General features: G+C 35.7%; 2 protein-coding genes and 2 long non-coding RNA genes across 7 annotated transcripts; 3 read left to right on the forward strand and 1 right to left on the reverse strand.

Moving 5' to 3' along the window:
* Positions 1–1,665: 1,665 nt before the first annotated feature.
* Positions 1,666–2,558, forward strand: LOC141397799 (uncharacterized). Its single transcript, XR_012411507.1, has 2 exons — positions 1,666–2,304; positions 2,368–2,558. It is a non-coding gene; the product is annotated as an uncharacterized lncRNA (long non-coding RNA).
* Positions 2,559–4,819: 2,261 nt separating this feature from the next.
* Mybbp1A (MYB binding protein 1a) lies at positions 4,820–19,886 on the reverse strand. Its single transcript, XM_073972003.1, has 3 exons — positions 19,419–19,886; positions 18,942–19,319; positions 4,820–8,178 (listed from the first exon to the last, which is right to left on the reverse strand). The coding sequence occupies exons 1-3, from the start codon at positions 19,728–19,730 to the stop codon at positions 5,047–5,049; spliced, it is 3,822 nt and encodes a 1,273-aa protein (XP_073828104.1). The 5' UTR covers positions 19,731–19,886; the 3' UTR covers positions 4,820–5,046.
* On the forward strand, positions 8,894–17,180 carry LOC141396509 (glycerol kinase 5). Of its 4 annotated transcripts, XM_073972006.1 has the most exons (7): positions 14,586–14,624; positions 14,844–14,949; positions 15,039–15,132; positions 15,199–15,698; positions 16,066–16,503; positions 16,557–16,720; positions 16,783–17,180. In XM_073972006.1, the coding sequence occupies exons 2-7, from the start codon at positions 14,854–14,856 to the stop codon at positions 17,057–17,059; spliced, it is 1,569 nt and encodes a 522-aa protein (XP_073828107.1). In that variant the 5' UTR covers positions 14,586–14,624; positions 14,844–14,853; the 3' UTR covers positions 17,060–17,180. The 4 variants fall into 4 exon arrangements, with proteins under 4 accessions (XP_073828106.1, XP_073828108.1, XP_073828105.1 ...); XM_073972005.1 differs by lacking the exons at positions 14,586–14,624; positions 14,844–14,949; positions 15,039–15,132; positions 15,199–15,698 and adding exons at positions 8,894–9,295; positions 9,378–9,471; positions 9,534–10,033; XM_073972007.1 differs by lacking the exons at positions 14,586–14,624; positions 14,844–14,949; positions 15,039–15,132 and adding exons at positions 9,060–9,295; positions 9,378–9,471.
* Positions 19,887–20,990: 1,104 nt separating the features above from the next.
* LOC141400017 (uncharacterized) lies at positions 20,991–21,450 on the forward strand. Its single transcript, XR_012412056.1, has 3 exons — positions 20,991–21,033; positions 21,100–21,301; positions 21,371–21,450. It is a non-coding gene; the product is annotated as an uncharacterized lncRNA (long non-coding RNA).
* Positions 21,451–24,434: the final 2,984 nt, after the last annotated feature.

Raw genomic sequence — 24,434 nt, forward strand, 5'->3', positions numbered from 1 at the left:
TAAATTTTGGGTACGGGAACGCAAAATGTGTAAAAGTGGTAAAAATTGTAAAAACTTTTTAGTTCTGGAACAGAGCTTAAATTTTTTTCTTATTTTTTGTTTGTCATCTGCTTATCGGGGTTGCCATCACGTAACACATATTACGTACAGATGCCTATGCAAAATTCACAAAATAAGTATTAAGGAAACCCTGAAATATAAAAGCGTTTCTGAAATAGACGAAAGCTTTTAGATAAAAACGAATGGTTCGTAAAATTTTACAAGAACCAAATTTTGAACGTATACGTTTTACTACGAACGATTCGTGTGACAGGCAAGCATTTTTACAAAAACAGGCTGTAAGTCTAAAGTATGAAGTAAAATCGAAACAATCTAACAATTGGTCTGTTCCAGAACTAGTAGCTTCTTGCAGATTCTGGAACAGAGCAAATGTTTTGCATTTAAAATTAACCCTGCGTTTACATATGACAGGACAGTTGAGTACATGTGTTGATTGCCAAAAACCCAAAACTTGCCTCTGTGACGTAGGCGTCCAGACAACTGCAAAAACAGTTGTAAAGTTATGAATGAAAATCATCGATTCCATTTCGTTCTCCGTTCATCTATTTTGTTTTTGTTCATGTTCTTTTGTTTTCAACACATTTCAATCATTATCTCACTTATTTTTACGAAAATGTCAAAAATTTATAACCCGACTGTCTGTGAAAAAAAATGATGGACAGCTGGGAGACAGCCGACAAATGTATGTGTGTGTTAGTAAATCAGGGTTGTATTTGCAGACAGTCTGTCTTGTGTAAACGCCTAGTAAAGGAAATTGATCCCGTAGAGGTAGTTTATAGTACGTTTATATATAACCGTATTTAACACAACGCACTGACAGCCGCCTACAAAATTTACTGATCGCTACCAATATCATGATTTCATCCCGGCGAAGGGAATTATCAATTGGCTTTTTGAAACGATGATTTTACTAGTGAAATCCTGAACTCTTTAAGCATCGAGTATTCTCATGTTAATGAGAATGATGCTCACTTTCGGCTTTCAAAAAAAAAAAAAAAAAAAAAAAAAAACTCCAGAACAAAATATTTGGAAGCTGATTAATCGATTTTGTTTGTTATTATACATTTAATTTTTCTTTTTTTATATTGTTGAATTATTTGCATAGTTTTTATCTTACAATACATAAATAATAGGCTTTGTAAGCTTTCTTATGCCGTTGTCCAATGCTCAGGACCAGGAGAGTTCAAACAATGGGTGAACATACGTTATCATCTCTGACAACATTCTGCCAAGCCGAGCCGACAACACTGCTTCTTCTCGCCAAGGGTCTGAAGTGGCTTCAACACGAACAAACTACAGCATCTTAATACGGCTAACCTCCTTACTCGCTCTCTCTCTCCTTACAAATAATCTCTCAATCCGTAGCACTTACTTAATCATTCTCAACTATCCTCTAACTTAGTCCCAATTTACATTGGGCGAGTTTACTTGCGGCAATTGTCATTTTGTAGGAGAGAGGGGTGAGGCATATCCCAGCAAAATTAAATGGAAGTGATTCCATGTGAAATCATGATTTCACTGGTTCTTTTGCATGAGTGCGAAAGGAGTCGTGAAAGATCCCATCTTTTTCATCGAATTTTCATGAGTGTAATTGAAGTCGTGAAAGGTCCGATCTTTTTCATCGAATTTTCATGAGTGCAATCGAAGTCATGAAAGATCCGATCTTTTTCATCGAATTTTCATGAGTGCAATTGAAGTCGTGAAAGATCCGATCTTTGTCACAATATTATCATGAGTTCAAATAAATTGATAAGTAACCGCACAATAAATTATCAAATACTCATATACCCGAATAATTGTGTACTTGCAAAAGTAATTGTTAAAATGAAAATAAAAGTCAGATGAAAGTGGTCGATAGTGGCAAAATTTATATATTTTAATTAAAAATACAATGTAAATTGATATAAAACAAAAGAAAAATATATTTTGTGTTTGGAAACCTGTTTCGTTTTGTGGATATTAAAAATAAGTATGAAAAAGACCCGGTCTATAAACCACGAGCTTCCCCAGCCGACCAACACCGATATAGTAAAACATATCGAGCTGCAATTATTGGGTTGGTTGGGCCATGTTAACAGGATGGATAAAGATGCCACCGGCATATGAATACGAGCCATTTGACGTTATGCGACCCGAGGGAACAAAACTCCAATGGAAAGATCACGATATCACAAGCATGGCATGTAAAGTGAGAGAAGCAAAGTAGGAGATCGGTAAAATAAGTATAAAAGAGACCATAACGTGGTAACTATTACAGGATAAGCTTTTTCTTTTGAAATAAAATAACAGAATTCAAATTTATACTAGATTTCCCAAACGATGAGCTTGGTTCAGAGATTGACACATAATTTATCGAATATTGGAAAAACGGAACCCCCAAGTTGAAAGAAGTATCTTGCAGCCATCGGAAGAGATAAATATGATATTGCAGATTAATATAATATATAATTTTGAAAATTACATACAAAATAAAGAAAAATAACATCTGGCGATACAAATCATCTGCGCATTGTATTCTTATTAATTCAACAAATTACATAATTGTATTGCGAATTTTATTTCTGATTGGCAAAAATCCGGATCCAAAGCATTGGTGCAAGAAGCCATGACGATGAACTGGTGCAAGAAGCCATGACAATGAACTGGTGCAAGAAGCCATGACAATGAACCGGTGCAAGATGCTATGACAATGAACTGGTGCAAGATGCCGTGACAATGAACTGGTGCAAAATGTCATGACAATGAACTGGTGCAAAATGCCGTGACAATGAACTGGTGCAAAATCCCATGACAATGAACAGGTGAAATCAGGTGTCACTCCCTTGTAAATTTCATCGGTGATTCACCTAAATTTGCACCTATGACAAGTCACTTGCACCTATGATTCAACTCATGATCTGTCATCGAACATTTTGCTGGGATGGTAACCCTTTGCCTCTCACCACCCTCTCTCACCTACAAACTGACAATTGCCGCAAGTAAACTCGCCTAATGTAAATTGGGACTTACTTAATTATTCCTTTTTCCTACTTCTAAACTCGATATGCTATTATTTCTTTTCTTTTCTCCTACCCTTACTATAGGATGAACACAATGGACCATAAGGTCTCCGAGTGGAGTGGCTGTCCAACACGACAGCTGCGCGTCCTTTAACCTAACCTAACCTTTCTTTGTATTGATATTGAATAAATAAAAATAAAAACGTGAATTTATCGACACCCAGGAAGGTGTATTATGTACAAGGACAACTTCAAAGCTTTCTAGGATCTCAAGATCTGCAATATGACACTAACGTTGTAGTTTTTATAAAGTAAAGTACCTAAAAAATTAATGAAATTATCAAGGGTCCGCTTTAACGAACTTTACAAGAAGTCTGGCATTAAATAACGGCATATAATCCACAAGTATAGTTTTATTTGTTCAAAAACATATCTTAGATACCCAGAGGCATTCGCCAAAACAGTAAAATGGATAAATTTTGCTGCTAATTCCATAAATTGTACGATAATACTCATATTTCCTTGGGGCGTACGTAAACTTTTGTAACTATAATTTTTTGGTTTTTGAAAAATTTTACCGTTATTTATATTATGAAATATACTTTAGTTATATTAAAGACTGTTTATTAGTGAGAAGAAATAAAACTGCGTATGTACTTGGAATTTCATAAATATCATTACTTATCCTAAAACCCGTGATTTATGGGGCGTACGTATACTTTTGTAAGACAATGGGCCAATTATTATGTGTTCTTTTGCTATCTGATGAATTTGAAAACGAAAAAAAAAAACAATTTGGAGGCATTAAAAATATAATTTTTATATTGAAAGTTAATACCAAGAAGCTCCCCCTTGGAATTCAATAATCACTTTTAACTTTAAGTTAACCGGAACGCTATAAATATGTTCGGTAAATCCAAACTATAACAAAAGAAGACTTGTAATAATGGGATTATGTATACAAATTATTTGTCAAATAAGCAAAGTGGTTTATGTGGGAAACAAAAACAAATGTTCAAGAGGATTATTTTCAACAACTGAGATATTTTTTTGATATAGGGAAGATAAGAATACTAATATGCTGTTTATATTAGAGCTTTTTGCAGGGTTAACCTTCTTTATGAGGATTTGTTTGAAATATAAGCAATGGAATTGACATTTTAAACCCAGTCGGTTTGTTAAATCCGGTTATATATAAACGGGGTATTATAGTACGTTTACATAACCCACGTCTAATAAACCCGCTGCGTTTCAAATGTCAATACTATTGAGCGTACGTCAAATAAATCCTCATTAAAAGGTTAACCCAGCAAGAAGCTATTATATAAACTGTGTATAAAAAGATGCACGTTTACATAGTACTGGATTTAGAAAATCCAGTGGATTTAAATTGTAAAAAATATAGGATTGAATATGATTTTGATGATATTTTAACTCCTCCTTTGGCAATGTATGGCAATTTTGGTGACTATTACATGCAAAACTGTTCGAATTACCATTAAGAGGTAGTTTACACTACCTATCAATGTCGGACACGCCCACTTTTGTTGGTGTGGTTTTGCGTAAGGAAAATCCCCAATATTGCACACATTAGCGACTGTAATAACGATGGAATATTTCAGCACATATGACATTGATAGATAATGTAAACTACCTCTAAGGGATAAATTTCCTTTAATTTTAAATGCAAAACATTGTTAGATTGTTTCGATTTTACTTTCCCCCCACCATTAAGTATTTTTAACAAAAAGATGTTATTATTTTTATATTTATTTAATTTAATAAAAATATCTAGTTTTACTATATAAACTTAATATAGTTTACATCATAGTTATATATTATTTCAAAACGCACAATAACGCAGATCCATTCATAACGATAATTGGTAGATGATAGGATAAATGAAACAAATTTTCGCATATTACAAAAATTAAAAAAGGAAACTAGGCAGTTATTAATAAAAAGGGAAGAATAACTTAATACAAAATTACGTTGAATCTGAATCATTGCCATTTTGCTGGGTAAAACCAATGCCACCATTAAGACCCTTTGAGGCAGCCTCCAGCCGTTGAAGCTTCTTTTGTTTTTTCAGTTTACGTGAATCCTTGGCAGCTAATTTGCGTTTTTGAGCAACAGCAGAGTTATTAGATTCGGTGGTTGGCTTTTCTTTCTCCTCTTCATCATCATCCTCTGACGTGGCTTCAGATTCCGAATTATACTCTTTACCATTTTCCGTATGCTGGACCTCAGTATTGCGTATAACATTTAGCTTAAAGGCACCGCAGAAACGTTGATAAATGTGCGACGACTCGAGCTTTATTAATTTCCTAAGATTTTGTAAACTATTTAGTGTCTCTTCGGTGGTCAATTGTGAGGTTATATTCAAACGTTGTTGAGCCTTTTGTACATTTAATATCAATTCCAATATTGTTTGGAATTCTTTGGGTGATTGTTTAAGCGACTTATTTTGTGTCAAGGTCTGAATGTGATTCTTGAGGAATTTTTCGATTTTCTTAAAACGTTTCTTTGTTTCGTCTTCATTTAGCTTCTGCAGCTCATAATTTTTATAGAGCGTGGAAAGTATCTCAAAGACTTGTATACGCCGGAAGGTACGTGCCTCAAGATTAACTCCTTGTTGTGTTAGATCTTCAGCCAAATCGAAAATGTGACACCACCGCAATTTGAAAATATCCGAAAGTAAGGTTATGTTAATTGTAGGATTACGTGATTTTACAAATTCTTGGGTATATTCCTGGCAGAGAGCTAGAATTTTAGGTGTTTTGCCATTGGCATTGATTTTATAGGCATTGGCAATGAGGAAACAACAACATTTGTTACGCATTCTATTTACAATTTCAAAAACAGGAGCTGGTGCCTTCTTTTCGATGACGAGCCGGAGGAAATCTACGAAATTATCTTCCTTGAGATCTTCATCGGTGTTGTAGTTTTTAAGGGCAGTGAGCTTGAGTAGAGTTTTTTCTACCTTGCTTTGCAGGGGTTTCAATTCTTCGCCCACGCAATATTCCAACATATTGAAGAGGGCCAACATAATCTCAATGGAAATGAGCAGAGATGGTTTGTGTTGCAAATAGATTTCCAATAGATCTAGAACACGTATGCGGAAATGCATGACGGTTGTGGTTTTGACACGATAACTTTTTGATTTCTTGGTTTGAGAAGAACCAGTCTTCTTCATGGCCTTGAAGGCATTGGCTAAGGCTTCGTCTAATTTGCGGCCTTCTTCTTCGGTCATGTCATTTAAATCGACAGATTCCATGTCATCATCAACTTGGGTGCCACTGGCAATTAGGGCTTGGGAAACGGCATTGCGTAATTTGTCAATTTCGGTAACACCTTCTTCATCGTCTTCTTCTTCATCATCATCTTCTTCGTCGTCTTCTTCATCATCATCTTCCTCGTCATCGTCTTCGTCATCCTCTTCTTCATCTTCCTCCTCGCTTTCCTTTTTATTTTTACCATTAAGCTTGGGTTTCTTCTTTTCGGGTTCTTCCTCATCATCATCTTCTTCGTCGTCTTCTTCATCATCATCATCCTCATCTTCTTCATCATTCTTACCACTCAATGGATTTTGGCCATCCTTCATATCCAATACTCCCAAAATCTGATGTACCGCTGTCAAGGTTAAATTACCACACAAATGTGGAAACAAGGCATTGACAATATTACGCAGGGCATTGTTGTTTTGAGACAACAAATGTAGGAACAAATCCACCACAACCTCAATCCATTCAGGTTCTTCCCCATCCGCTTCTTCCACAGATTTCTTTGATTTCTTTTTATTTTTAGCACCTTCCTTTGTTTTGGCCATGCATTTCAGCAAATCCTCAACGGCTGGAGCAGCCATTTCAGGTTCCCTGAATAATTGAAGACCCATATTCAACAATAAAATATTAAAAACACTTTGCAACTTATTATCCGCCGAAGCTTTCTTCTTCTTCTGTGTTTGAGCTCCGGCCACAGCTTCGTACATTGAACGCCAAGCCTTTTGCAGTGACTCATCAAATTTAGCAATGCGTATAAACTTAGTGGCCTGCTTTTGGCTCAACTTCTCATGACAATACTGGGCCAAATTGTACAGCAACTTTTGCTCTTCCTGAATATCACTGAGCTTAGTTTGCAAACAGGTGTAGAACATATTCTTACATTGATCCGCAAAATCTTTACTAAACGAACCGGCCGCTTCTTTCTTACAGATCTCAGCCAAATCGGTGACATAGAATATGCCACAGGTGAATAGGAATTTCAATTGTTGCTCTCTCCACTCGTAGGCGTTGTGCACCGATTTGTGTTGCAATAAATGCTGCAGCATATAACCGGCATTTAACCTTTCGAAATTAAGCCAATTCTCTGAAGAATTTTCAGGATTTTTGGCCAAGGTTGCCAAGAATATACTTTTGTATAATTCGAATAACTCCTTGACACCCTCCTCGCCCAGGGTGTTGATCAATTGATGAATAATGCGATTATTGGTGAATTTTTCTATGTTAAATGTACCCGGAGGTAGTATTAAACGTCGTATAATTGCTACCTTATCACCATCTTGGCTTATTTTCGCACAGCATTTTACCAAAGACTCCAAGAAATCAGCATAGAAAGCCTTTAAGGTTTCATCCTTTTTCTGTTTCAAATTCTTGAGGCCCTCTATAAACATGTGCATGAAATTGTTACCCAATAAATCTTGCACCTTGGTCTTTTCCACATCCAAGTTGTCCAAAATATCGCTGAGAATCTTTAACGTTTCAATTTCCACCAATTTTGTGGGATTTTCCAAACCAGGATCAACGATATCACGCCAAAATGTCGTCAAATTCTTTGATGTTGCAATGTAGGCACCAAAATATTCGAAGGCTGGATGTGTTAGAATATCGGTATTGCTATGAACCCAAAATATTTTATGTAAAAATTGATATGACTCGGAATTTAGTAACTCCGCTCCACCAAAATGGGCCTTAAGGAATTTGGCGTTCAACACAGTGGGAAATGTCTTTTGCAATACTATAATACAGTGTATGCTTTGTAGATTTTGCTTGGCCCATGGCTTACACAGTTCCTTTTGTACTCCAGGCCATACGGCTGATTCAAATTGTTCTTGGGATAACTGAAAATATCGGGGGAAAAGAAAACAAGATTTTGTTATTAAATTAAAATAATTCTGAGTTAGTTTACTTGGATATTTCAAGGCCTTAGTTTAGATATATCTAACGCATTTTTTAGTTACTTTTCATTCATAAATGTCTTTCTACTTCTTGAAGAGAATTTACAATTTAAAAGAAAATCTTGTTGACGAACTCGCGATTTGCACCTGTCCATATGAAAAAGTCTTAAGTCCCCGGCCGGATGCTGGCTATTTACAGGTACATTGTTTTGTATATTATAGTGTATTCCGTAAGCTTTACAATGGTATCCATATTATCATTATCCTTTACAAAATGACAAAGTTATAAGCAAGGTAATTTTCGGAACTACAAAGGCCCATATTTCGGGAATATATGGATTTTCCCCCAAATAACTTTATATTTTTGTAATCAAGACAAAAATACATATCTATCATAAAAATTTCAGATGTTTCCGTTAGCTGGGAGAGTATTCAACTTGTTCCATTTTTAATTTTTCCTGTCAAAATTCCCGCCATTTAATTTACACAATTTTCTTTGTGAACCAATGTGCAAAGCCAAAGCAATGACAGATAACAACATATGAAACATGTGAGAGTTGTAGTGGGGAGAGTGAGAGTAACAAAAATGTTACGGTAGGTATCTCACTCATAACTCAGCTGCTTTGGGGTGTCATATTCCCCTTTGTTGGGGGTTTTAGGGTGGCAATGTTGTGAACAAAAAACAACAGAGACTTTTAAGTTCTTTGATTATTCTCTCTCACACATAGAGAATAACCCCACCATAAAGCACTCATTTCATATAGACTTCAAATTATATGGTTGGCGATAATGGTGACAACAAAAGTATTTGCCAGTATTTGCTTCAATTGCTATCAATTAAAACGACTAAAATTAAATAAAACGGCAAACAAAATAAGTATTAAGGGATAAAGTACTAATACAATGTATTAAATTGTGTTCTATAAAGAAAAAAATATTGTAAATCAGCATTCCAAGCAATAAAATGAAATATATTGCTGCATTGGATGTGGGTACCACAACGGTGCGATGTTTTGTGCTCAATGTCAAATGTGAAATAAAGGGGTCAGCAGAAGAAGTGGTAAGGAAGAAATGATGAAAAAAAAAAAACAAAAAAAGGCGCCAACTAGGAAATTCATGAATGAATTTGTTTTGTTTATTAGGTGCAACTGCTTAGTCCCCAGCCTAGATATTTTGAAATTGAACCAGAAGGATTGTGGCAACAAATTGTGAGGGTTATACAAAATGCAGTAAAAAGTAAGTCCCGTGTTTTAACTCTTTACATTTTCACAAGAAATAAATCACATTACTTCTTTCAGATGCCAACTTAATGCCCTCTCAAATTGCCTGCCTTGGCATTTGTACACAACGTTCCACATTTCTAACATGGAATCATAAGACCCAAGAATATTATCACAATTTCATAACATGGAAAGATTTACGGGCTAATGCTTTGGTAGATCAATTCAATAATGGATATATATTGAAAGCCTTGAATATAATTGGCAGTGCTTTATATTTGTTAACACGACGCAATCAATTTTTGGCCGCCAGTATTTTAAAGTTAATGAATGACCAAGTTACTATGAGACTATTATATGAAATGCAAAATAATCAACGTTTAAAGAGGGCAATGCAGCAGAAATGTGCACGTTTAGAGCTATTAGATTCATGGGTTCTATATAAATTAAGATCGGGTAATGGTAAAAATCCCAATGTACCACACATATCAGATATAACATCGTGTACTGGTACGGGAATGTTTGATCCATTTATATTGGATTGGTCACCAATATTGAATATGATTACAGGAATTAAGGTGAGTGGAATATAGAGAATGAAATTCATTCATATGCAGAAAAAAATCGGTTGTTTATATAGAATGATGAAATAAAACAAAATATAACTGTAGTGTTAGGCATTAACTTGGAGTTGTACTAAAGTAGCGATTGATATTGCGGAGCTGTGTCTGATGAAGAATACTGGCAGTTTTATATATGGTCTGTTCCAGAACTGTAAGAATCTAATAATTTTTACTATTTTTTCCGATAACATAAAGGAAAAATTGTTATCGTAGTTGAAATTAGTAGATTCTTGCAGGTTCTGCAACAGACATATAACGTTACAATTTTTTTGAATAAAATACACTTGATAGCAAGGGTTTGGCTCAATTGTCATTTGAGCTCAAAGGTGATGAAAACTTTCGACCAAAATAATAATACTGTTCTAATTTATATAGTCAAAGGTTATAATTAGTTTTCTGTTCTAATTTATATAGTCAAAGGTTATAATTAATTTACTTTGTAGAACCGAATAATAAAGGATCTTCGATACTTGACCAACCCCAGTAACAAAAAATCGAAATAATCAATAATAATACGTGACGTGCAAACCCTGATAATAGAACAATTTACGATTAGCGATATTGCAGACGTCATTCAAAACTCCAAATCAAAGAATTGGGACCACGAAATCTGAATGGTAATGCCTGGAAACTTGGCGGGCTTGTCATGCTACTAAAGTCTGGCAAGGAGGCCAGGCCGATCTCCCGCTTGTTGCCAGTAACAAATATTCTGGAGCCACTACTCTCCCCCATTGGAAGCTGTTGCCCAGTTGCCCAACATCAGCATGGATTCCGCCAAAAAGGCACAGCACCACAACAGCATTACATGTCATATCCACTCATATCTGTGTATGACGGAACCAGAACAAGGCGTGCGACCGAACAGCTATGGTGGATCTTATCCTATAGAAGGCCTTCGATACCGTCTAGCCATGCCAAGCTGTTCGAGAATACAGAGAAGACTTCCCTCCAGCTGTGTTTGAAACGTTGTATAATCAACTATATATGTGGGCGCCAGTCGTCGGTAGAATTCAGAAATAAGAAGTCCATGGCCCGTAGAGTGAAACAGGGTGTTCCCCAAGGCGGAGTGATATCTCCGAAACTGTTTAATATATATCTTTCTGAAATTCCACACCCTCCAGATGGCATAGAGATCGTAATGTACACAGATGTGTACGATTTTGGCGTCGGGTCCTATCGTCGATGACATATCGATACCTTGCTTTTTCAACTTGGTATTTAAAAAAAATTACCCAAAGGGTAATCCTTTTCAGAAAGGTTATATAGAAGCATCCTTTTTCAGAAAAGCTTTATAGAAGCATCTATTTTCAGAAAGGTTCTATAGAAGCATAATTTTTTTCAAAAAGGTAGCATTCAAAAGGAAGCATCCGTCTTTTGAGAAAGGTTTTATAGAGGCATACTTTTTTTCAGAAAGGTTCTATAGAAGCATTCCTTCTTTCAGAAAGGGTGTATAAAAGCAGACTTTCTTCCAGAAAGGGTTTACATACATAAGCACTCTTTCTTCCAGAAATGGTTACATAAGCACCCTTTCTTCCAGAAGCGCCCTTTCTTTCAGAAAGCTTCTATAGAAGCACCCTTTCTTTCAGAAAGCTTCTATAGAAGCACCCTTTCTTTCAGAAAGCTTCTATAGAAGCCCCCTTTCTTTCAGAAAGCTTCTATAGAAGCACCCTTTTTTTTCAGAAAGCTTCTATAGAAGCGCCCTTTCTTTCAGAAAGCTTCTATAGAAGCCCCCTTTCTTTCAGAAAGCTTCTATAGAAGCACCCTTTTTTTCAGAAAGCTTCTATAGAAGCGCCCTTTCTTTCAGAAAGCTTGTATAGAAGCACCCTTTCTTTCAGAAAGCTTCTATAGAAGCACCCTTTCTTTCAGAAAGCTTCTATAGAAGCACCCTTTCTTTCAGAAAGCTTCTATAGAAGCACCCTTTCTTTCAGGAAGTTTCTATAGAAGCACCCTTTCTTCCAGAAAGGGTCTATAGAAGCACCCTTTCTTCCAGAAAGGGTCTATAGAAGCACCCTTTCTTTCAGAAAGCTTCTATAGAAGCACCCTTTCTTTCAGAAAGCTCCCAGCAAAATTTGACGGAAGGGGTTCTTTGCGATGACGTGATTTCATGTCATCTTTTGCATTGGTTCAAAGGAAGTCGTGAAAGATCCGATCTTTTCATTAGGATTTGAACCAATGCAAAGGAAGTCGTGAAAGATCCGATCTTTTCATCAGCATTTGTACCCATTCCATCGATCCAATAGAGATGATGTTTGTGTTTTTATTTACACACCTGTTTATTTTCATTTTGGTATGTTCCAGTACTGCAAAAATCTACTAATTTTTACTATTTTTTCCGATAACATAAAGGAAAAATTGTTATCGTAGTAAAAATAAGTAGATTCTTGCAATTTCTGGAACAGACTAAAGTTGTTAGAACTGTCGTCGTGATGTTGTCTTACATTTCCTGCATATCAAACAACTAAAACTTCTAAACAATTGGTATTATATGAAGTCCCAACCATCGAGCTAAAAATAGAATCGGACTGCGCACATTGCTATTTTAAAAGTTCCCTTGTCTGTTCTAAATCTGACATAGAATGAAATCAATCAAATCTCGCTTCTTGGAATTTGAAAAAAAAGTCCGAAACGAAAAGGAACAAGAATCTGAAAATAAAGAAGAAACTACTTTTGGAAAGAAACAATTAAAAATAAATTAATTAATTAATCATAAATGGTATTTTCCATAAAAAGTCTCTCCTCCCCGTTCGTTACATTTTGTTCTTAGAGATCCCTAAAGCAAGCCGGGTTGTAGATCCCTACATATTTCCGTCACTAAACAAAAGAGTATAAATTACCAAAATGTTGTTATAAAATAACAAAATTATAAAATAAAAGTAATTTACGAAATAAAAATACTTAAAGGAGTGCATTTGGAGTCCATGTTGAAATCTGAACTGGTGATGGGAAGATAATTGAAAAAACCTTTTGTAAGATGAAAGAATATCAGTTGCGGAGAACGGAGGAAGCAATCTTTTGCGTTGCAGCGGTGGTGATTACATTGCAATTTTGGATGTAAACTTTTGAAAAACTAAACTGATAAATTAATTGTAGCTATTTCATGAATTCGTTTGAATTAATAAAGAGCTTTGTTTTTCATGAAAACCATATTTCAATACAGCATTTCCATTTTCCAAACAAGACATGAAAATTTCATGCCAAGGGGTTGGTGAAAATGACATGCCAAAGCATTGGTTAAAATGACATGTCAAAGCATGGGTGAAAATGACGTGTCAAAGCATTGGTGAAAATGACATGTCAAATCATTGGTGGAAATGACATGCCAAAGCATTGGTGGAAATGACATGTCAACGCATTGGTAAAAATGACATGCTTAGGATCCAGAAAAGAACGTCATCTTTTGGGGTCCACGCTCATATAAAATTCATCGATGAAGATGCTAAAAAGATGACATGCTAGATCACTTGCACCCATGATTGAATGTCATCTTTGGCATCGAACATTTTGCTGGGCTTCTATAGAAGCACCCTTTCTTTCAGAAAGCTTCTATAGAAGCACCCTTTCTTTCAGAAAGCTTCTATAGAAGCACCCTTTCTTTCAGAAAGCTTCTATAGAAGCACCCTTTCTTTCAGAAAGCTTCTATAGAAGCACCCTTTCTTTCAGAAAGCTTCTATAGAAGCACCCTTTCTTTCAGAAAGCTTCTATAGAAGCACCCTTTCTTTCAGAAAGCTTCTATAGAAGCACCCTGATGATGTTGCACAAGCAGTGGAAAAGTGCAGTCAGTATGTCAGGTGCCAATCCATACTCGAGTGATTTAGCCCAGTTAAGATCCAGACAATGCAGCCGCCTCAATTCATATTGGGCTTGAATTGATAGCGCGATGCCCAAAACATGCCTACATGTTGATTGGCACAAGCCATTTGTTTGTCTGCGCAGCTAACCCCTCTCATCTGTCTCCTGATTATGGATGCAGCCAGTTGAAGATGCAGAATTTCGCTTATCTTTCCTTTACCAACAGTTCACAGGAAATTATAAAAAATATTTCACACACAGATAGTGGTTTTTATACTGATTCCAACGGAAATGTATACTTCCCGAGATATAGACCTCGAAAGTTCCACAAAGTACAGACCGAAAGATGGCTATTTTGAGCAAACTTACGATTTAAAAGAAAATGTTTTTTGTTTGAGTAGCCGAAATTTGCACCTGTCCATAGGAGGAAGTCTAAAAGCCCCAGTCGAAGACCGGCTATTAAAAAACTTACGACATTACGACCCCCACCCCAAATATGTTGTTATCAACTACCACCCAAAAACTCCACTCAAGGAGAGGAGATTTAGTTTGATTGTGAGAGAGTAGTTTATCATAAAAAAACACTTGACAATGTCGAGAGAGGTAAAATGAATCTGGGAGAGAGAGACAAAGTTCAGAATGCGACATGCCAAGCAACGTTGAAATAACGCAACTCAGTTGCCAATATTCATTCAATTAGTTTAGAATAAAAAGTGGAAAAACGTGAAACTAAACAAAAACAATCCAATTTAAAATTGTAATTATAAACTAATAAATAAAAAATTGCCCAGATAGTAAAAAGTCACATTTAATTGACCACCAACTGTCTAACTATCAATAGAGATTAGCAACAATTTCTAATAGTTTTTATTTGATATAAGCCAAAGATTAAGTAAATATTGGCCGAGACAACAATCAATAATAAAAACAAGTTTTACACCCCACAATCGAACGCTACAACAACACTTTTTTCCAGCATAAAAAATATGTCTTATATTGCCGCATTGGATGTGGGAACCACAACCGTACGGTGTTTTGTGCTCAATGAAAAATGTGAAATTAAGAGTAGCTCTGTGGAAGAGGTGAGAACTATAACATGTGCTTGGGGCGCTTTTTATGAATGAAAATTTCATCTCCTTTAAACTTATTCTTTTGCTAAACATAAACAAAGGTGCAACTGTTGAATCCCAAAGCGGGTTATTTTGAAATAGAACCGGAAGCATTGTGGGCGCAAATTGTAAGGGTTATACAAAATGCCGTTAAAAGTAAGTTAAACTCTTAAAAAAATTGCTTAGACAAATAACCCAAATTATCACCCACCTCCCCCTTAGATGCAGACTTACAGCCATCACAAATTTCATGCCTTGGCATAAGTAGTCAACGTTGTACCTTCCTTACATGGAATCACAAGACCCAAGAATATTTCCACAATTTCATTACATGGAAAGATTTACGTTCAGATGCTTTGGTAGATGCGTACAACAATAGTGTGGCATTGAAAACTCTTAACAATTGTGCCTATGCTTTGTATTTGTTAACACGTAGTAATCGCTTTTTAGCTGGTAGTGTTTTAAAGATGATGAATGGTCAGGTGACCTTGAGATTATTGTATGAAATGCAAAATAATACACGTCTCAAGGAGGCCATAAAGAGGAAATGTGTACGTCTAGAATTATTGGATTCATGGATTTTATATAAACTAAGGTCGGGTAATGGAAAGAATCCGCAAGTGGCGCATATTTCAGATATAACCGCATGCACAGCAACGGGAATGTTTGATCCATTTCAATTGGAATGGTCACCAATTGTAAAGATGTTGACGGGAATTGAGGTAAGTTCGGGTTATTTCAACCTTCAAAGGTATCTAATCACCAATAGGGGTCCAAAGGCACCCCATTTCTCCGAAGAAACTTTGTGGTAAACAAAAAATGGACGTCTATGAAGACTTCCTCAAAAGGCGGGAGCTAAATTCTCTATAGAAGATCTTCATAGAAAACTTGAGGACCCAAACAAAGAGCTGTCTATAAAGACCTCCCATTGCTCGTCTATAATGACTCTAAAACACTCGTTACTGCTCGTTTATAAACAACCCACACTGCCTATTATTAAGTTATTTCTGTAGTTTCTAATTTCTAGGAAGGATTAATTTTACATTCCCCCCGCCTATGAATTCACCCTCTCACTTCTCCATTTTCCAGATTTCCCTACTACCAAAAATTGTCAACAATTCCTATAAAGATTTTGGTTACATTGATCCCGCAGATTTTGGTACGGAATGGCAAAATTGTCGCATACCCATAACATGCTCAATAAGTGATCAATGTGCAGCGACATTTGGTTCTCAATGCTTCAAGAAAGGCGATGTTAAAATTACCATGGGTACTGGGGCCTTTTTGGATCTAATAACTGGAGAGAGTTGTCATGCCTCGCTAAAGGGTATGTATCCGTTGGTGGCATGGCAGTATGGCAAAGAAACAACATTTTGTGTTGAGGGAGCAGCACATGATATGGGTACGATTATAGCATGGGGACAAAATTGTGGCCTTTACAATAATCCCAGTGAAACGGAGGCAATAGCTCAATCGGTAACCGATACAAACGGGGTATATTTTGTACCAGCTTTTAGTGGTTTGGGGGTAAGTTGGTAAATTGGCTTTAGAAATGACGCTTTAAAGTCTCATCCTTGTAGGCCCCCATAAATGATCACAAAGCAGCCTCGGGTTTTATTGGCATAACACCCTCAACGCAAAAAGCCCATTTGATAAGGGCCCTATTGGAAAGTATTGTTTTTCGTTTGGTAAAACTTATTGAAACAGCGGAAGAGGAGACAAAGCAACAATTGAAATTGTTAAGGTAGGTAGGCAGTCCTTCCCATCTCCTCAGGATATAACAGGTTTAATTTTATTCCTTTGTAGAGTCGATGGTGGTGTATCACGCAATAATTTCGTTTGCCAATTCTTGGCCGATGCCAGTGGCATTTGTGTTGAACGTGCCCGCAATCCCGAAAGCAGCATAATGGGCGCCGCCTTTGCTGCCGGCCTTAATTTTGGCCTTTGGAATTCATTTGAAGATCTTGCGAAATTTCGTGATGTTGAACGTTGTTTTGAACCCAAGCCTAAGAATTTTAAAGATATCCGTGAACGTTTAAATGTTTGGCTACAAGCTGTAGAACGTTTTGGCCATTGGTATTAAATGGGTCCGAAGTTTTTAATTGTAAAATTGTGATTTTTTTTGTTGGTTTTTGTAATTTAAGAATTTTTAAATTTGTATTAAAGAATTTTTCTAATAAATTGAGATAAAAAACAAGTAAAAAGTCGTTAAGATCGGCCGTGACGAACTTTTTATACCCTCCACCATAATATTTTCCTAACTAAAATGGAATAATTTATTTTCTTTCCTGTCCACAATTTTTGGTGCAAACATTCTTCCACCACGAATATCCCAAATGCCTAAATTATCTAATCTAACGTAAAAAATGTGTTCAAACGGGTGATAGATTTATATGGGGGCTATATCAAAGTGTGGACCTATGTCGACGATTTTTGGTGGAGATGTTTCGTGACCATAGAGAACCTCAAATATCAAATTACAGGTTCGGACAAAAATTGTAGCTAAAATCCTCAAAATACCGAAAATCCGGAGGTACCGTTATATGGTGGCTATACCAAAACGTGGGCCGATATAGCCCATCATCGAACTTGAATTGAGAAGTCTTGTGAGCACTACCGTTAAATGGGGGCTATACCAAAGCATGGACTTATTTTTACAATTTTTGGTTGGAAAGGTTCTTGACTGTAGGGACAAGCAAATGTTAAATTACGACCCCTGGGAACCTTAAATGTCAAATTAAAGCTATTTCGGCTAAAAATTGTGGCTAAATTCCTCAAAATACCGAAATTCGGGCCTATATATCAAATTTCAGCTGGTTCGGTCAAAAATTGTAGCTATAATCCTCAAAATACCGAAAATCGGCAGGTGCCGTTATATGGGGGCTATACCAAAACGTGGACCGATATAGTCCGTCATCGGACTTGAGCTGACTTCAAACAAAACACGCATCTTCCCAAAATTTCAGCGTCCTATCTCCATTTTTGTGGATGCCAGTGTGATTATCACAGACGGACGGACGGAAATGCGGAGATAGACTCAGGATTTTACCCTGACCAAGAATATATATGTATACTTCATAGGGTCGTAAATGATTATTTCAATGCGTTACAAACGGAAAAACAAACTTAAAAACAATGGACCTTTTATATCTTTAAGGTCTATAATAAAATAATCTATAATAATGAAGACTCCCTTCTGGTCGTTTGTTATGCCTTTCCTTCCTGGCGACTAATATGACTCCATTCTGGTCGTTTACAAAAACTACTCTCTAGTCGCCCATAAAGACAGGTTTCAATTCGTCTATAAGCACTCCTATCTAGGCCTCTATGAACATGCTTTCTAAACGTCTTTATAGCTTCCCTTCTGGAGGTCTGTAAAAACTCCATCCTGGACATTTGTAAAGACTCCCTTCTGTTTGACAACAACAAAATCCCTTTTAGTCGTCTATAAAGAGTCCGTTCTGGTCGTCTATAAAACGACCTTATTATCGTCTATAGACTTCTTTTTGGTCGTCTATAGACTTCTTCTCACTTCTGTTCGTCTATAAAGACTCCCATCTGGTCGATTATAAAGTCTTCCTTCTAGTTATCTATAAAAACTCCCTTCTGGTCGTCTATAAAAACTCCCTTCTGGTTGTCTATAAAGACTCCCTTCTAGTCATCTATAAAGACTCCCTTCTAGTCGTCTATAAAGACTCCCTTTTGGGCGTCTATAAGGAGTACCTTCTGGTCGTCTATAAAGAGTCCCTTCTGGTCGTCCAAAAAGACTCTCTTCTGGCCTTCCATACTTTCTCTATTTTGGTCGTCAATAAAAACTTCGATATGGAGAAGAATCCTATTGACCGTCCATAAAACTCTCATTCTAATAGGGTCTATTTCTGATTCATATTGCTTACAATGCTCTCTACGAGTTTAAATTTCCTTAAATATATATTTTTATAAATATCCAATTCAAATCTACTTACCGTTTCAATGATTTCACACAAAAACGAATAGCCCAACGAAGCATGATAGGTTTTGTGGCGTGTCGATTGCAACAGAATGTTGGTGATTTGTTCCAAATGTTCGGAATTAACATTAGCTAAACGTCCCGAATGTATAAGTGCACCAATAACTAAAATTTTGCCAACAACAGCATCAGCATCTTCCTTATTGACAACGGCAGAGCCAACATGTAATTCTTTGTTCATAACATCGAGAATCAGCTGTAGTGGTACCTCGTCGGCCGTAAATGATTTTAAAACACCAACAAGGCCAACATAGAAACCAGAACGTGAGGCATTTGTCGAAGAACCACATCCACGTATTAAACGTTTTAAACTGTATTGAAGTTCTTTTTGTTTCTATTGAAGAAAGAGAATTTATATGAGTAAGATTTCACCATTTTGAGACAAATCAGTAGAACACATGTTGGCATGTATCATATGTCCAACACAACCTACCTTATCTTCATCCTTGTTGCGATTCAATTGCTGCAGCAGGTGTACGGCTGCTTCCAAACGCTGTTTTTCCTCATCGCTAGTTAAATCCTTAAAATATTTAAAGATGTTGGTATCCAGCGTTTTGATTGTAGCTTTTGTTTTTGCTGGTGTCTCCTCAGCCACCTCGCCTACTTCATCACCATTTTCCTTGTTTAACTTTTGTTTTTTCTTTGACTTAACCGCTGCTATGGATTCCTCTTGTGTTTCGCTGCCTTGTGAACGCTTTTCAGCTTTTTTATCCTTCTTAATTTTCATTTTATTTGTTAAATTCATATAATTTTTGTTCCGCCGCTTGCACGTGTTTCGATGGGGCCGATGAGAAATTTTTCGATAGTATAAACAAATTCGATTACCGTGTAGGCAGGGCTGCCAGATTATTGTTATGAAATATCGTCAAAATAACGATTTTTAAAACAAAAATCGTCAAATCTATTTTATAAAATCGTCAAAAAAAAAACGTCAACAATTAAAATACGCACATTTAAGCTGGGTACACATTAAGTGTGTTCGTTTACTCAAAATTTGTACGAATTGTTACTGAATGTTGTTCGTTTACTCTACAGTACAATGCAAAAGACCTTAAGCTGGGTACACATTGTCAGTTTTGAATGACAGCTTTGTTGTTGCTTGCTAGTGTGGCCGTTCATTTTTGTCATTCATCATGCAACCACAAAATATTTTGTGGTTGCTGGACGGTTGGACAGTTATCGATAATTGTAAAAAATCGTCATTCAAAATTGACAATGTGTACCGTACTTTAGTCGTTTACAAGAAGTTACCGGACTTGTACAAATTTGTACAAATTATCGAGTGAACGAACACACCTATTGTCAGTTTTGAATGACAGCTTTGTTGGTGATTGCTAGTGTGGCCCTTCATTATTGTCATTCATCATGCAACCACAAAATATTTTGTGGTTGCTGGACAGTTGGACATATAATTGCAAAAAATCATCGTTCAAAATGACAATGTTTACTGTACTTTTTAAGCATAGTACACACCGGCCAACAAAACTGACAGTCATCGAGGTCTATTTTGTTAATGTCAAAGTCTAGCTGAATAATTACTTTCCTAATCTCTAAATAATTCTTTACATATTGTATATCAAGCATTATTTCCTAAACAAAAGTTTTTATTTGCCAGAAAATTGTAGCAAAAGTTCGTTGTCAGTTTTGATTGATGGTGTGTACCCCCCTTTAGATCATGTTTAATAGAGCTGGGTACACATTGTCAGTTTTGACTCATGGTACAATAATACAGGTAAAAGCAAGTCCCAGCTGATTAGATTCAGCCGTAATACTAGTGTCAAAATGTATATGACGTTTTGTCATTGTGTATACTTTTTTGTCAACCCTTGTATTGAAAGTTTAAAAAAAAATCATCCACAAACACATTAGAAAGTTATAGTACGTTTATATATAACCGGATTTAACAAACCCACTGGGTTTTAAATGTCAATTCCATTACATATACGTCAAACAAATCCTCATAAAGAAGGTTAACCCAGCAAAAGGCTATAATATAAACACGGCCTAAAAATATAAAAAATTGAATTTTTATATTAGCATATACATCGGTAAGTACAAAGAAATGCAATATTTTCATAAATAATGGTTATTGTGCGTATTCTGCGATGAAATAGAAATGAAGGAAAAGGACCTTATTTCAACATACCATTAGATCCACATAAAAGGCGTGACTGGGCTAAAATTTATGGAAAGGATTTCAAGAAGAATGACTGTATATGCTGGGATAACTTTTAACCGGAGGATACGAGAAGAGTAGGAAAAATGAAAGCTCATGCCACGTGCAGAACCATTTCTTGTGCATTCGACTATGGAATGGTAAGTAGCTGTATGTAATTTAGAATTGAACATTTATGTAACATGTACATATTTTATTCTATTCAACAGATGTAAATATACCATTCCATTCCAAATTGGTTGAAGAATATTGTGAGGAAATGGAAATAGATACAGACAAGGAGAAAAAGTTAGTCTTACATAAATAATCCATATTATGTGTTTACTGCATTTTTCTTTTACGCAGGAAATAGAATGGAATCGTAAAAGTTTGATGAATGTGGTACGCAGGCAGTTAATTGCCAATATTTTGTAACATTTTGAGTTTCATAAAATACAAAATAAAATTAGTATGTATATAAAATTAGTAGTGTTTTATTACTATTCCGCTACTTTAACAAGTAAAAAAGAACGATTCGTTGTTACTGATATATAATTACTTATTAGCATAATATAATTACTTTATGGGACTCCCGTGTCCAACATACCACATATCGTCCATAAATGCCCAAAGACGTATCTCCAAGCTTCTACGTTAAAAAATAACGATCCTATTCAAAAAAAAGGGATAACATTGCAGATTTTGTTGTAATGACGCATACCAAAACCAAGTGTTACCGCGGTTTTGGTTTCATTACTTACTCCCATTCGTATCTGATTGATAATATCCCATATACTCGCCTTCATAAGATGAATATTCCATAAAACAGTTTTTCATTTTATAACCTTTTTGTTTCTCCTGTGAAATTATTTTTCTGTTAGTTACGACTTTGGGCATTTATGATGACGATATATCAATGAATGTACGCCGATTCACGTTAGCTCAATAATGTAATGGAAACATATTTAAAAAAACCCTTTTCATGTAATATTCTCCTTTATTTAACTTCGTGTGGATTTGACACATGGAAATGGGACATTTTAGAAGTTCAAAATATAGGCCCTGTGAGAAACCTGGTGATGATCGAGTAAGGCCCACGTTGGTCCTTTCCCTTTCTTAATGTTCTCCTCATCTTCTGCACTATTTACTTCCTCTTTGAGGGCCGCAATGGCAGCACTCATCAATGGTTTGGCCTTTTTATGAGTTTCACTTTACCCGTTTCCAATTCTAACCTTCTTTGGGTAAATATCTCTTCGATATTTTAGCAGCTTTGTAAATTTGTGAATCCGGTTCATTCAATTGACAGGCATTCTTGTGGCAATTAATCTCAAATCAATGGGATATTCAATAACATCATAGTAATCAGGATACATTTTCTTGGAGGGCAGCAAAAACATTCTATGCAATGGGCGGTCATTCATGTTGCTATCCACCGATGTCATTACAGATGAAACAGTTCTTCATATAAATTCAAGTCATCTTTCTTATTACCGGTACCATCTTCATCGGCTGAGGAAGTCAAACGTCTGCTGCCTCTTTTCTTCGGTTCATCTTCGGCGAATCTGTATTCCAGTAGTTTTTGTTTGTGAGCTGTAACACATTGCCACAATGCCACAACATCTTGGTTTGTAGAAAGCTTTGGCGTTGTTAACCAACAATTGAAAATCTTGCACCAGCAAATCCAAATCATTATAAATATCAGTTTTAAGTTCTTGTTCTATTTTCAACAAATCACTTGGATATCTTTCAATGGAATAGGTTTTGTCATCCTCGTCCTCTTTCTTCATAATTATTGATATCATCTGAAAAATAATCAATTATTGATTGTAAATATTTTATTTAGAGAAATACATACCGCTAACAACTCCTTGTTAAGAAAAAATGTAGTGGAAACGTTAAAATTGAAAATCTAACGTTTTTTATTCATCTCTTTTTAATTTAAGAAGCCTTGACATTTTTCAAAACAATACTTATGAACCCTCAAAATGCGTGTTTATTTTTTTATATTTGTTTACATTTTTGCCCATATGGCTATGACACTTGTATTACGTACAAAAACAAATTTCTATGTGGTTGTTGTATCGATTGTTGTACAACAACACTTGCTTTTACCTGTAATAATTGTACCATGGTTTTGACTGACGATTTTTCGAAAATATCGATTGCTTCAGTTTTGTTGGGTTTTAAGTACAGTACACATTGTCAGTTCTGAATAATTTTTTGCAATTATCGATAACTGTCCAACCGTCCAGCAACCACAAAATATTTGGTGGTTGCATGATGAATGACAAAAATGAATGGCCACACTAGCAAGCAACAACAAAGCTGTCATTCAAAACTGACAATGTGTACCCAGCTTTACGGAGCGGCCACACTATCATTCATGTTGGATGCCAAGCCGTCAGTCAAATTATAAAATTTGCTCAATAAATATGGGCGCTGGCAACCACAAATAAATTAAAAAGTAAAATGATGCATATTAATAAATACATATATGCCTATTTTCTATTCACTTGGGAATGTTGTACATAAAAATCCCTACTCAGCGACCCATGACTCCATTAATATGAAAAATACACATATGTATAATGTATTTGCAAAACTACAAGCATTTATTTATTAATACAGCACATTTATTAGTATAGCACAATCAATTTAGACACGAAGATATTGAGCACATTTTCCATTGGCACAATACACGAATTTGTTTGTTTCTATTTGCTTTGGCGTCATACACAGAATCATCTCGTCTTTCACAATTTGGTTTTATGTATAGCTATTTCCACATACAATTCAAGCTCCGGGAGATTTTTATATTTGTCCAACAGCACAATGCACAAATTTATTTTTTCCTTTTTGTTTTGTCGTCATCCACAGAACCATTTGCTTTTTTCTTTGTTATGCCATTCACTCCATTTGTTATGACCGTGTTATTATCGCTAATTCCAATAGGAATTCTCCAAATTTAATAAAAATACGCGAATTATTCATTTTTATTTGATATTTACACCGCAAATTTATTCCTTGAATGACGTTTTGGGTTCACACTATCATACCATCATACAACCAACACCTGACTGTCCAACAACCACAAAATTTTTTGTGGTTGCATGATGAATGACAAAAATGAACGGTCACACTGGCAAGCATGGCCCAATTATAAAGGTCCTCTCTCAAAAACAAATGATTTTGATTTGAGCTGTCAAAATTCATATTTGTCATTTGAATTCGCTGTGAGGTAGAGAAATGTCAAACTGTAGAGGAACAGGTAGATGTATATCGAAAAAAGAAAAC

Source organism: Musca autumnalis, unplaced genomic scaffold (genome assembly GCF_047663935.1).
Source record: "Musca autumnalis isolate F117 unplaced genomic scaffold, ASM4766393v1 scaffold_3, whole genome shotgun sequence".
NCBI classification, from domain to species: Eukaryota; Metazoa; Arthropoda; class Insecta; order Diptera; family Muscidae; genus Musca; species Musca autumnalis.

Bases quoted from the DNA above. Each gene is read 5' to 3' on its own strand.
- Mybbp1A (XM_073972003.1), bottom strand. From the start codon at position 19,730: ATGAATTTAACAAATAAAATGAAAATTAAGAAGGATAAAAAAGCTGAA. The intron at 19,320-19,418 runs GTAGGTTGTGTT...TTTCTTCAATAG, and splicing joins GCAACAAGGATGAAGATAAG to AAACAAAAAGAACTTCAATA. The intron at 8,179-18,941 runs GTAAGTAGATTT...CGATATTTTCAG, and splicing joins TGTGTGAAATCATTGAAACG to TTATCCCAAGAACAATTTGA.
- LOC141396509 (XM_073972005.1), top strand. From the start codon at position 9,200: ATGAAATATATTGCTGCATTGGATGTGGGTACCACAACGGTGCGATGT. The intron at 10,034-16,065 runs GTGAGTGGAATA...TCCATTTTCCAG, and splicing joins ATATGATTACAGGAATTAAG to ATTTCCCTACTACCAAAAAT. The intron at 16,504-16,556 runs GTAAGTTGGTAA...TCATCCTTGTAG, and splicing joins CAGCTTTTAGTGGTTTGGGG to GCCCCCATAAATGATCACAA.